Source organism: Sesamum indicum, linkage group LG3, assembly GCF_026168435.1.
Source record: "Sesamum indicum cultivar Baizhima isolate 11 linkage group LG3, ASM2616843v1, whole genome shotgun sequence".
NCBI lineage: Eukaryota > Viridiplantae > Streptophyta > Magnoliopsida > Lamiales > Pedaliaceae > Sesamum > Sesamum indicum.
In genome coordinates this window covers 27208085-27222193 of record NC_142659.1, presented here as the reverse complement: position 1 = coordinate 27222193, position 14109 = coordinate 27208085, and the positions used below count along the sequence as shown (strand labels likewise).

The window sequence follows — 14109 nt, the reverse complement described above, 5'->3', positions numbered from 1 at the left end:
AAAATCGCACCAGATCTGTAATTTTTTTTTTTTTGCATTATTTAAATAATTGTACCCAAAGTAAATGTGATATATTTATCATGTGATTTGATTATTTTTTCTGAACTTATATATAACTAATTTTAGGTCCATAAAAATTAGAATTCCCCGTTTTGCGAAAGCTGGTGATATGCTTGTCCGGTTTCTTTGTATCAAAAACACAATGATCGATCATTCACATTGACATAATTTAATTTAATAATTCTATAATATAATAAATATGATATTATACCAAAAATTATTAATGATAATCACAAAATAAAAATTGTAGTTATATTGGAACGGTAAATTTTACATTAATCAAACTACTTTGTTTAATATGTTTGGGAGATGTACAAGAATATTGTAAGTAAAAAAAGATCCACAAATATATATATATATATATACATACATAGAATAAAGGGCAAATTACAACTACCTTACTTGAAATTTGGCATAATACGAATACTTTTTTGTTGTTTAAAAAATTATGAATATCCTCTCAAATTAAAAATTATATGGCCCCTAAACGGTGTGGTAAATATTACTACTTTCTCCTTTTTAAATTTTTTTAAAAAATAAAAAAATATAAAAAAAATTGAGGGTGAATAAAATCTAGAAAATATCAGTTCATACAAAAATTTGAAAAATTCTTAAAAATATATAAAATTATAATTCATAATTCGAAAGAGTATTTTTATTAATTCACTGAAAAAATGGATGAAAAACTAATAAAGGCAAACGGAATGAGCTCATTATCAGAAATATATTAAAATCAGGGGTATATTTTTAAATAATAAGAAGGTATTTATAATTATGTCAAATCCTAGAAAAAATAGTTGTAATTTACCCTCAAATAAATTAAATTTGAAAGTAAAATTTAATGTTTATGAACTCCTTCAAAATATAATTCTTAATTTTTCCGGTTGTTTTTCTTTTTCCAAATTAAGAAATCCACTTTGTTTATTCTACCCGGCCATGTCTAATCCGATGATTGGGATCCACATAGATGAATACATCTTAGCCATGACAGAGGAAATGTTGGTTTCTGTGTGTTCTCTGTGTTTGTAGTTTTGGACTTTGTTTTATTTTAGTTGTCATATATTATATATATATATATATTGAGTTAGTTTATATTTAAATTCTTTTTACAAATATGAAATTATACGTTGTCTTAAAAAAGTTTTGAAATTACACTTATACTTTCTCTAAAAAATCTTTCTTTACACCTAATATCCTTCTATTATGAGAAATACTAATGCTAAAAAAAATAAAAAAATTACATAAGTTTTTAATTTTGTTCATCATTTAATATTTCTATGTATATTTTTATACTTATAAAGTGATAAATATAATATTATTTATAGGGGGTTGGGTTAACATCATTACATTTTTTCTGGCGGGAGGTAAAATTGAAAAAAATTATGTAATTCTTTTGCTAGCGTTAGTATTTTTCGTCTAAACTCTAACGAAGAATATCAGTTGTAAATAGTGAATTTTTAAGGATGTGTAAGTGTATAAAGTATCATCATATGTGATTTGGATCGGAGGTCGAAGAGATCCTAAAAATAGTCCAATCCAAAGATGCTTAGGATTCGAAAAGATAAATAGATCGTTCCTTAGTCAAGACCTTCAATGCTCAAGCGAATTGGATGTAAGATCCAGGAAAAGGAAGAATAATATTCTCCAACTAAAAATAACGTACATTGGACCCACACGCCTTGATTTTAGCCCTCTAGCTATTGGGTGATTGATGATTGTGGTTCCAGATTAGGTCGGACGGGGTTGGGTGCGACCCAATCTGATTGAAAAATGTGCGAATATTCATTCTATTTAGATATTTGAAGGCAAAAAGTACAAAAGTTCAAGGAACAAATTGTTAAGACCTTAACATAAATTGATATTTACTTTTTAGGATCAAGTTTGTTTGGCAAATAATAAAATTTACGACGATTAGCCCCCCTTTTAGATCACATTGTATCAATTTTTAATTTAGTATAAAGAGTACAATATTTGGCAAAAAAAATTATATAGATAGTAAAATTTAAAAAAGAAACATACATCTCCAATCACAAATGTTTTTCCCCCTCCGGATTATCCAAACTCCCGTTATGTCATTAACAGCATCCAGTTCCCAAATGTTCAACCATAGGTCCAAAACATGGACAGGGACTCACTCATATAATATCTTGTCAGTGCCACTGTTGAGCACAGCACATCAGACTTCTCCATGATTTGTTGGTTGAGTACTCGCTATCTTTGCAATAATATTTCCTTGTACTTCCACAACAAATGATTTTGTCCGCACCTCAAGCATTGTATTCTACTCATAATTTGCAGAGTTTCGCACATGGTGTGCGCCATCTCACACACTTCCAACACTGTACATCACATTTTTCTATAGTTTATATATAATCGTCAAAAACAATGGCTGACCCCTCTCACTGTTTCGTTACCCAAACATGCCCGGTTTGAGGGTTGACCTTAATCTCTCTCGCTATTTCCGATTTCTACATAGATATTAAGATCCCTCTAAGCCTTCAAATTCATCCTTTCAACCAACCCAAACTCCATAATCAGGTACTTCTTCTTCTTTTTTCTTGCTGTTTTTTTCTTTTCTTTTCTTTGCTTTTTTGGGGGGTGAGAGGGGTGGGGTGGGGTTATCCACTTCAAATCTTTCATTATGCTGCTTGTTTAAGTTTTCTGGGTAATGGGTTCTTTGTATTAGGTTCTCTTTTGTTGACTTTTTGTAGTTGATACAAGTGATCAATGCCGAGTCTACTTTGGTGTTGCACGACTAGTATTTTTTGTTATTCGAGCCCATTTGATCTGATTTGTGTTTGATCGCCTAAATGTTCATCTTCTGTGATGTTTTTATTTTACTTTAAATTTCTGAGGAATTATTCATTTATGTATTGATTAAGGCTGGAGGATAGGTGCTTCTCATGCATTGCAGTATCTTTTTTTTCAACTTAAATTTGATATGTTGATGTGCATAACCCTAGCTAAATTAGGAGTAAATTTGTTCTGCAATGTGTATAATCACCTGGGTTCTGACTTTTGAGGTATTTAGTGCACAGTTGCAGTGATTTTGTTAGGTACTGAGAAGTATTCGAAAAACATTTAAAAACTGGCCAAACCTAATCGGATAATATTTCCACGACGACTATCAAGTAGTCTTTTATTTCCTTTATTTCATATGCATTTAGCAACAGATCAAAAATTATTGCTGACGGAAGATTGGATCAGGAAAGAATGGGGAGGGCTCGTTAAATTATCTTGACAGCAATACAATATACTTAAAACAATATGAGCATTGTATAGAACTGGTCCTCTTTGAGTACCTGGAATCTGAAGAAAGAGTTGGATTATTAGAGTAACTGCTATAAATGCGTGTTGACTAATTGGACGCTCTACTGCTGTGCTAGTGAAATTGCTCAGTTGATCATCTCATTTATTGCTAATACGATTTAACAGTCTCATTAGGAAACCTAACTGGTGCAGGCGTTCAATGAATTGTGTGGTCTAGCTACTTACAAGTTCTGTTATGTTGCATCATTCAATAAGTTGTACAGCCATAAGAGATGTGCATATATGCATTCTTTGCATATTCTTACAATATACTGCGGCATTTTCTGTGTTAAAGCTTGCATGGTTATATCTATCTGTGAGTTCAAAGAGCATAAACTCCGAGGAAGTGATATTTCTTGTCACTATTGATTTTACTTATTTTTTTGGTGTAGAACTGAGTACTGTTTTGGTATTTTGTTTCTCCCATTTCTGTTTAATTATATTAAATATTTCGTGGTTGATAACAGAGTCAAAATTGCTCAAGTTGATCACTTCAAAGAAAAGATTACATTATGAATACAGGATTAAAGAAACCTGCTCTAGATGGCTGTGAAAATTCTTCATCTCCGGAACTACAGCAGGGAAAGGTCTTGACTCTCTAGCAACCCATTTGCAGACACATGTACCTGTGTGTGTGTGTAGACATGTGTGCACACACAACACACAAAAGCGAACCATATTATTGCTATCACATGATAATACCTGGATATTGCAGATTAATGAGGTAAGACGGTTAATCGGGCCACTGTCTGGTAAATTGGCCCTTTACTGTTCTGATGCATCAATCGCGAGATACTTGAGAGCACGAAACTGGAATGTCAAGAAGGCTGTTAAAATGCTTAAAGCATCTCTTAAGTGGAGACTTGAGTACAAGCCAGAAGAGATTAGATGGGTAATTCCGCTTAATGTTTCCGAATAGAAGAATATATTTCGATACTTTTTACAGTTGTGACTTCAGCTCAAACACGTGATATTCACCACTTAGACTTTGATCGGATACTTCTTTTCATTTCTCACTTCACTTTCCTAAAGTTGGTAGTGTCCCCCCAATGCTGATCTATGTGTTGTTTTAGTGACTTCTCTGTTTAGCACTGGTAGTGAAATCAGAATCTGTCTTGTTTATTTTTTCATATATCTGCGATTGTAATGTAGGATGATGTTTCCATGGAAGCCGAAACAGGAAAGATTTATAGATCGAATTACAAAGATAAGTATGGGAGGCCAGTTCTCGTTATGAGACCTAGGTGCCAGGTTAATCTGAAACTCCTTAACTCTTGCTGTTTGGTTATGCATCTAATTCCTCATCTTCATGCCCAGCTGTTGAATTATATAATGCAATCCCTTTGTACTTGACTCTTCTTAATTTGCATATGCATGCAGAACTCAAAATCAATAAAAGGGCAAATTAAGTATTTGGTTTACTGCATGGAGAATGCAATTTTGAATCTTCCTGAGGACCAAGAGCAGATGGTCTGGTTGATTGATTTCCATGGCTTTAGTATGTCGAATATATCAATCAAGGTAACGCGGGAAACAGCTCATGTCCTGCAAGACCATTACCCTGAGAGGCTAGGTCTTGCAATTCTTTATGATGCACCGAAGATATTTGAACCATTTTGGACGGTATGCTTCTGCTGATCATATTTTTCACGGGTATGCATGTAGAAGTTAGATGCATTTATATATATGACAGTGCATGTCAGAATTGTTTCACAATGCTTTGACTATAGGATTTTCAATTGAAAGCTTCCCGAGACTTTCTTCTGTCATCAAGTTATCACCTTCAGTTTTCATATATTTGAAAATCATTGAGATAAATGATTTTGTTGCATTGACAACTCAAAAAAAATGGTTAAAATTTTAGACTCAAGGGTCTATGGAAAATCATCCATTCTACATTAGACAAAGCAGTAGTATACATCCCTACCAAACTATAGCTTGTTATGTATGATTCATGTTGTTTCATTATTCTTGACAGAAATGGTATTTTCATAAGGTCAAAATTTGATCCAATAATGTCAGCCAATGCAAATAACCATTACCAAGAAATAATGAAAAACAACTGATGCTTGGTGACATCCAGTTAAAGCTCTCACAAACAAAACAATCAACATGCAAGCTCAATCCCTCAAAATTGCAGGGTTTGTTTCATGATTTTCTTTTAAATACTTGGCGTATTTATGCTAATGTGTGGTTGCCCTGATGTAACTAGTGTGCTTCAGGAGAAGAGCAATATTTGCAGTGCATATGACTATTGTGACAGGGAATTTCTTTTCCTCCCAACTATGGTTTTACTTTCCATCAATGATGTAGCTTTGTTTCAGGTCGCAAAGCCCTTCTTGGAGCCTAAAACGGCCAACAAAGTCAAATTTGTATACTCAGACGACCCTAACATAAACAAGATCATGGATAACTTGTTCGACATGGAACTTGTGGAGTCTGCCTTTGGTGGAAAAGATGATGCAGATTTTGACATCACAAAGTATGCTGAGAGGATGAGAGAAGACGACAAGAAAATCCCATTATTCTGGAGAGAAGATGGTTCTCTGGCTGCAGCTGTACTGCCTGTTGTGACAGCTTCCCCCAGCTTAGAAACTACAAACTCAGAGACGGAGTCAGATGAATCCGATGTAAAAGCAGAAAAGTTGTCATCTCCTGGGGAAGAAGATGATGCCAGGTTGAATGACGAATCTCCGCATGTGAAACACACATGAGTGGAGGTCACGGACATCGTCTGACAATTTACAGTCGACTGACTTTGAAATGTTCCTTTGACTTGAAAGTTTAGCCATATCTTTGCAATCCACTGGACTGGAGCTGTGAACACCAGTTCTATTCCTGGGAAAGAATGTCAGCAAATATTTTTTCATTTGCTGCTGGACTTTCTCTCTTGTGTAAGCCAGTGGCACTTGCTGCTTGGACTGATATGTATGTGTTTAATATTGGCTGGAGCATAAGATATGATTCAGTTTGTACTCCAGGAACCATTTGTGAAGAGTTAATAATGGATGGTTTATTCTGCTGATGAGTTGGTTATGAGATGTTTTATGAGTTATATTACAGGGGAGCTGGAGAGCCAGTCTTTCCTCATAAACCTTGTTGAATGGGTTTTTGAAAACTGAGCACTCCGGACCTTGTTGGATGGCTCGAGTGATATTGGAGAACCATGTGGAATGGCTCAAGTGATATTGGAGGGGAGTTGGGGAACCAGTAGCCCGACCTTGTCCGACTGCTATTGCAGGAGAGTTGGAGAACCAGTCGCTTTCATTCTTAAAACTAAAATAAGAGAACACAACATTGTCAATGAGCCTTGCTTAAAGTTAATGCATCAAGACTTTACAATTAAGAGTTCTTGCACTAGAGTTCTACATTAATTTTATCTACTTTTAAGAACGAGTTCTTTCTATATTATACACCATTGACTGTTCATGATTTTGCATATCAACACAATAGCATCAGTTTTCCTTTTACGAGTCAACTCTAATAAGTCACCAAATTCAATAACGTCGGATTCAATGTGCTATTTTTACGTTAATGAGCATGCAGAGTACCCAAGTGTCTATTTCCGTGGTGCAAAGTGCATATACCCCAGAATATCACATCACTATGCGATTTTCATTCATAGTTCACATCAACTTGAGCCAAGTTTGTGTACCGACATCGGTTGAGCGAAGGAATGAATCATTTATTCGATATCACATATGCACGATGAACACCGTTACAATACACGATGAACACCGTTACAATACGGCACATTGATAAATAAGATATAAAACTATATATATGATAAATCTTACATAAAGGGTGTACAAAACTAGATCATACAACATTCCTCGAACAGTTCTTTCTCCAAGTTTCTATAAGAGTTCACATACCACAATCTATCAGAAACCACTTACAACTTAAGCTGGCAAGAGAAAGCAAACAAAACGGCTTTGGGTCAATAGATCTCCGCTCCATGCAGCTACGGACAAGAAATGAGAAGTCTTAGATTGAGGCTTTGATAAAAGAGTAGAAGATAGGTTGAGCCATAAATTTACTCGTACCTCCATTAGGATTGGAGCATTTCATCTAACTTCTGCCGGTACTGAGCCAACCTCTGCATTTGAGCATCAAAAGGAAGGAGGGTTAAGACTCACATTATTTCAAGAAAATATATTCGAGAAAGTAATAGGAGTAGAAAATAAAGTGGTAATTAGAACTGCAGGTAATGATTCTTCTGTGTGTGGTTTCTCTCTAAGGCATACATATACATTCCCTGACATTTTAGTCCAAAAATTTGAGTTGAATGAAACGTCAAGATTTACATGGAGGCAATTCACTTAACATAGCTGAAAGCATTAAATCCCATCAAAGAATTTCTCATGCAATGATCTCTATTATCTAAATTATTATTGTAAAACATCAGCTATCAGTCTAACTAAGCTGAGATGGAAGTATAAGGAAATGTCCTTTCTTATCTTTATTTATGGATCACTGAATACATTTTCTGCCTTAACATGAAAAACTGGATATACTTTTCTGGAGGCTGAAATTGTATCTGTGTTGGTCTCCAACATAGTATAGATCTATAATTTAAATGATAAAAGTGCATTCTGGTAGATATTTGTTTGACACTGTCCAGAAAGAAGGTATTTTAATGATTTGGGATCAACAAAAAATATTGATAGAGTTCGGCCAGATAACTACTCCACTTCATACGGGAGTGTTTGGAAAAACTTCTGCTTTTAGAAAAGTAATTTTTGTAGAAAAAGTTCAAAATTGTAGCAGAATAAAATGTGGGTAGTATTTGTAAAAAAAGTGAAAAGCAAACAAAAGTTAAATTGGATGGTGTTTGGAGAAAAATCATTTTAAAACAAACTTAATTTATTAAAGACCATTTTCTCCTCATGCCATAAAAGATACAATTTTTGCATATATTTGCACTTATTGTTTGTCAATAATAATTATTTTCCCATAAAAATAATAAATTTTATTTCGATTAGTATACTTCACATTTAATTTTTTAAAAATATAAATAGATAAAAGTGAATGCTTAATTTAATAATGCTCACGCTGACTAATATAACTATTAATTCATACACAATAACTAAACTTGCATGATTGCAAAAAAAAAATTATATCTTTGATCATTAACCATTTAATTTATATTTTCTAATTATATAGGAATAATCAATTAGATAATAGAGCAAATAAAATATAAAAATCTAAAATACTAAATATGTGAAAGTGTAAATTTTGATTACTATTTAAATTATTTAAAAATTTCAATATCATTTTTAAATATGCAATTTAAAAAATAAATTAAAAACATAAAGTTGAAGTAAGATTATTATTATTATGAGGATGAAGTAGTAAAAAATAAAGTTGAATTTATTTATAGAAAAGTCAAAGCAACTAAACGCACCACCAAGATACTTCTAGCTTTTCGCCTAAAAGTGATTTTCTTGGCAGTTTAGAAGCAGATGCTGACATCCCCACACCTTAAAAGTGCTTTTTGAGAGCCACAAGCTCAAAAGCGCTTTCTCAAAGCTCTCGGAAACCCTCCCTACATGTTATTCAGATCTTTCATTGCACATTGTTGCCACACTTTTATGTCACATTAGAAGCTTACCCTTACCTCTTAATTTTATTAGATTAAATATTCACAGCATGCAGAAATAAAGATACAAGAAAGATGTCAAATTTGACGAGTGTGGTAACCAACCGTGACATCAGTCAACGTTAGAAGATATGAACCTCTTTAACATCTTTGGTTTCTAGTAGTCCAACAACTCTATATGTCAGACCATGTGAAAATGCATAATTTCCTCAGAAACAAAAGTATCACCAGAATACGACGAAAAGAATGAAAACATTATGAATAATTATGAAAATAGTTCGAAACTATTTACATGGTTATTGACTGAATCATGTTAAGGATGAAGAAGAAAAAAGTTGCATACCTTAGTGTACGCATAAACACCTGCTTCATTTGGTGCCACTGGACTACCTCTGCGAATAAAGCTTCCCTCCTTGAAAATGTAAAGCATTGGTATCCCAGTAGATAGTTCCAAGCTGATAACCTGACAAAAATAAACATATAGCTTATAGTTCTAATCCTTGGAAAGTGAAATAAACTAACAGCAAAATTCACTCGGTTTGAAATCCCACCTCTTGAGAAGTCAGCTTGTCCAGATACATAATAATGGACCTGAGTGAGTTACCATGGGCGGCAATCATTACATTTTTCCCAGACAAAAGCTGAGGTTCGATCTGTTTCACTAAAGAGTTAATTCCGAAGTACCTTGAACAAGCAAAGAAATACAGATATGCGGCAAATTTGACTTCCTTACATATTCTTTGAAGTAGGCAACAGCTCTCTCCGCACACATTTCCAAACTCTCACCATTTGGTGGAGGTGTATCATAACTTCGTCTCCACACATGAACTTGCTCTTTTCCATATCTATCAGCCGTTTCTTGCTTATTAAGGCCCTGTAATTCTCCATACCTACAGGTAGTAACTCATAGGTTACAAATAATACAATGAGTCAACAAGGAGGCAGTCCTGAAAATTGCCTAAGTCAATACTTACATTCTTTCATTTAGTTGCCAAGCTGTTATAACTGGAATACACTGCTTCTTGGTTTCTTCACTGAAAATTTGGCTCCATGTTCTTGCTTGTTCACTCTCATTATGCAAAATAATAGGAACCTACATACAGAGTAGTAAGTTACTTGACTTGTCAAAACTGTAAGCTTTAGGATGATCAAAGCCTGAAACCTCTACTTCAGTCAGAAAGTAGGTAAAATGCACTGCAAAAAATCCGTACCTAATAGTCGAGAATATAATGCTAAGCAAAAAAGCAGTGTGACAAGCCCAAATCATAACAAGAAGTCCTACTATCTAAATAGCCTAACCTTCTAAAGTATTAATGATAATTCAATCAGATTGTAATGAAGATCCCAATATATGTTATTTTCTTGAAGTAGAGCATAAATTCTAACTGTCATAAACTGTTCTGAAAATATACCTTCTTGCGACGGTGTTCAGTCATGGCAAGCATAGCAGTCATTTGTGCACGAATCAAAGCAGATGTATATATCATGTCTACAGGTATATTGCTGATTCTTTTTCCGGCTTCAATAGCCTCTTCCACTCCCTTCCTGGTAAGTGGCACATCAACACAACCCGTGAAGAGGTTCTTCTCATTCCACATAGATTCACCATGCCTAATCAGAATCAGAGCAGCTTCATCTGGAAAAATCCCAATATTAGAAAAAGATATTGGAAAGGAAACAATCATCATTCTATTGATAAAACGGATAACGATTCTGCCAAATTCTAGTGAAGTTTTGGGCTAGTTTATTTCTTTTTGCCAATAAGCTAAATCCTAGAGAGATACATTACTTGATTTCTTTTTTGAGTCACTTGTCGAGTCGTTTGATGGGGATGACACTGGTTCAAAGACTGTAGTCTGCGAAGCCGAGGCTTCAATTACACTGAAACTTCTCTTTCTAGAGCAATAAGTTCCTCTCCTCAACATAGCAGTATCTAGCTTCAATCCCTTCGAAATCAACCTAAATGAAGCAATTCCATTCTCCTGATTGAGGCCAGAATTACTAAAGTAACCATGAGATTGAAGAGTCCCAATTGCTTGATGAAATGCAGTTGCAGCCATTCTGAAGTGAAATCAAGGTAACAGAATAAGTCAAACAGAACTTGCTGACCATTGGACCATACGATCATTCCCATATCATAACAGTAAACACATATACATTTATCAAATTCAAGCTGCAAACAACAATCATCTGAATATAGGGATCAAAAGTCCGACAAATTAAACATTTCGACATAAATCAAGATGCCAGAGTGAGACCAGGAAGAAATCACCCATTTTATTCTCTTTCAAGAAGAATCAAGTAAGTTTTTTCCTTATCAAAACAAGGCTCAGTTTACAAACTACTCTATGCATTGACACTACTCCCTAAGCGCAAATGTACCACACTACATAATTGGAAATTATCAAAAGAAAACATCAAACTAACACAATTTTTAGCCTAAAAACAACTCCGTAACAAAGTTAGATCTAACAACAAATTTCTACCAGTAAACATGCCCAGCATATCATATATGGAACTGTTATTAACCTAAAGAACATAAAGAATTTGTTTTTTTACCAAAAACACAGAATCAGGCAGAGCCCACAATGAAAAAACACAGAATAAAATTAAAAAAAAAAATGAAACTTACATGAAGAAACGGAGAAAAACGAAAAAACAGAGAAGAAAAAGAAAATCAATAAAACTGTTCAGCAGTGCAAAATGAGTACAGAGGAAGAGAGACAAAGAGATCTTACATTTATATAAGGGTAAAACAGCACAAAATGAATCAAGAATCAAAAGGGCTGTTCGATGAAATCGAGGCAAGAGTTTATTTCAAGGAAAGGTGGCGGAGAAAAAGTGGGCACTGCATTAAATTTTTGAAAACATCAGCTAGTACATTAGAGAACTCAACAAACAGAGCATGCAGTTTCTTTGCTTGTTGAGGAATCTGAATAAGCGACTGAAAGATCAAGAAAAAATGGGGATGGTGATGGAAAATGGTGTAGTGGAGGCGTTTGTTTTTCTCCTGTTGTTGTGAGTTGTACTCTAGCGTACAAATCAAAATAGGTTGGTGAAGGAAGAGGGGCAAAATCCAAGAAAGAGGAAAAATGACCCCTTTGTCAGGTTGGCGATTTGGAGTTGCAAACGGACAGCAAAAGGGCGTGTGGCGTCTCTGACTGACCAAATTTCAGAACCACTGTGTGTTCTGTGTGTTTTCTTAAATTGTGTTCTTGTTCTGAGTTTTGGTAGGTAGGTGGATGTGAAGTTTGTGTTTGGCTGAATCAATAAATATAATACAAAGGTCACTTTCGTGTTATTAGTTTTATTATTTTATTATTTAATAATTCATTGAGAAATAATAGATCTGATAATTGAGTATTTCTTTAAGTAATTTATTTTTTCTTAATTTAAGTAATATAATTAGTATCCATGCTAAGATATGGAAGAATTGTATTTATAATAAATGATAAATAAAATAAAACAAATTATTTAAATTTGGAAATATAAGAATAAATAAAAGATAAGTAATCTAAAATTTAAAATTAAAGTAATTGAAGAGTATGAAAATCAAATTTATATGGAACATAAAAATTGATTTAAATTATTTTAATAGCTGTATTACCTATAAAAATTAGTGAATTTGGATTAAAATAATCAATAGTAGACTTATCTGAATTTAGATAGAAAATTTAAAATAATCTTTTAAGTGGAAAATAAAAATGAGTTTTTAAGTATTATTAGATATCAAAATAAAATATAAGTTATATTATTAACTAATTTATTTTTAAAAAACTATTGAATTTTTCAGATATAATTAACTACTAAACTTATCTCATTTTTAAAGAAATAAAATTTTAAAAAAAACTTTTCATTTTAGAAGAGATCATATGTTATTTAGTTAAAAAGATAAAATAATTTCACTATAATTAGATAATATGTAATTAGTTCTTTATTAAAAAATAAAATCAATATTTCTAAAGTAACCAATATATTATTATAATTCTAAAGAAATAGAAAGAAACGTCAAAGCTAAAAAAACGCTAATGATGCGCTTCTTCCGTCTTCCTCCTTCTGCAAACTGTTCTGCAACCACGGAAGCTTCAGCACCTTGCTACAATAATATTCAACATGTAATACAACAATATTTCCAAATTAATCCACAACATCAAAACAAACAAACAAATAATAAAAAATAATATGTAATTATTAATAGTATTATATGATTTTGATACGATGGTAAAAAAACAGACTTTATATATTTTAAACATCATGGACCCCGTCTTTTGCCACGATGTTAGTGGGCCAAGAGTACATCAACGATTTCGGCCCGGATCAATAAGATTATTATTTTTTTATTTATCAACCTTAGAAAAATTAGGAATTGATATTATATATTGACAAAGTCAAGGTAATTTATTAGTGAATGAATTACATTTACCACTACTTTATTGATTTTTAAATAACTCCGATGAGCATTTTGTATTACCATCTATGATTTTCTGTTGACCTCCCCCCCCCCCCCATGATTCTTGAACGTTCCATGGAGTTCAAATGTGAAAAGTCATTTTCAGGATGTTTCTTTTTAGTTGTTATTAAAAGCTAATTAATTAGTAATTATATGAATAAATTATTAAAGATTATTTGACTTTAAAGACAACGCAAGAGTCATTAGTTCATCCAACGATTTTACTTTAAAAGAAAATTAAAAAAAATGATAAATAATATCTTAATTTAATAATTAAAGTCTAAAATTGCGGAGCTTGAGGTCCTATAAACAAATACAAAGTTATGAATTCGAGACCCACCAAATATATATGTATTTAAAAAAATTTATTTATGTATTGGTCAATGTATTATTATGTTAATTAAATGATATAATTATCGCTTTAAAAAAAAAACTATGCCAAACAATTATATAAAAATACCTCACTTATATAATAACAAAATACTCTAAAATACAATAATTCGACATCATTCAACCAATTTTGCAACTTAATTACAAATACTAAGGTGTTTTTTCGAATTTTTCAACTTCAACTTCTTTTTCTACTTTTCATTTTAACTTATATATATATTTTTTTAACAAATTATTCCCACAGAATAAAGGCAGAAGTTATTCCAAACACACCTATATTTGAGTTCAATAAACTCAT

At 32.7% G+C, this 14109-nt stretch overlaps 2 protein-coding genes across 4 annotated transcripts; one reads left to right on the top strand and one right to left on the bottom strand.

Annotated features, from left to right (window-relative positions):
• The first annotated feature begins 2258 nt into the window (after nucleotides 1–2258).
• LOC105158939 (uncharacterized) lies at nucleotides 2259–6394 on the top strand. Of its 2 annotated transcripts, none has more exons than XM_011075856.3 (6): nucleotides 2259–2598; nucleotides 3837–3956; nucleotides 4085–4261; nucleotides 4522–4620; nucleotides 4750–4992; nucleotides 5694–6394. In XM_011075856.3, the coding sequence occupies exons 2-6, from the start codon at nucleotides 3882–3884 to the stop codon at nucleotides 6081–6083; spliced, it is 984 nt and encodes a 327-aa protein (XP_011074158.1). In that variant the 5' UTR covers nucleotides 2259–2598; nucleotides 3837–3881; the 3' UTR covers nucleotides 6084–6394. The 2 variants fall into 2 exon arrangements, with proteins under 2 accessions (XP_011074158.1, XP_088735402.1); XM_088879276.1 differs by having other exon boundaries at nucleotides 2260–2598; nucleotides 3892–3956.
• A 730-nt stretch (nucleotides 6395–7124) lies between these two features.
• LOC105158938 (Phosphoglycerate mutase family protein) lies at nucleotides 7125–12209 on the bottom strand. 2 transcript variants are annotated; one of them, XM_020693004.2, is made up of 9 exons: nucleotides 11604–12209; nucleotides 10761–11032; nucleotides 10384–10607; nucleotides 9946–10064; nucleotides 9705–9861; nucleotides 9523–9624; nucleotides 9315–9434; nucleotides 7416–7468; nucleotides 7125–7333 (listed from the first exon to the last, which is right to left on the bottom strand). In XM_020693004.2, exons 2-8 carry the CDS (start codon nucleotides 11029–11031, stop codon nucleotides 7421–7423), a joined length of 1041 nt encoding a protein of 346 aa, XP_020548663.1. In that variant the 5' UTR covers nucleotide 11032; nucleotides 11604–12209; the 3' UTR covers nucleotides 7125–7333; nucleotides 7416–7420. The 2 variants fall into 2 exon arrangements, with proteins under 2 accessions (XP_020548663.1, XP_011074157.1); XM_011075855.3 differs by having other exon boundaries at nucleotides 11710–12209.
• Between the last annotated feature and the right edge of the window lie 1900 nt (nucleotides 12210–14109).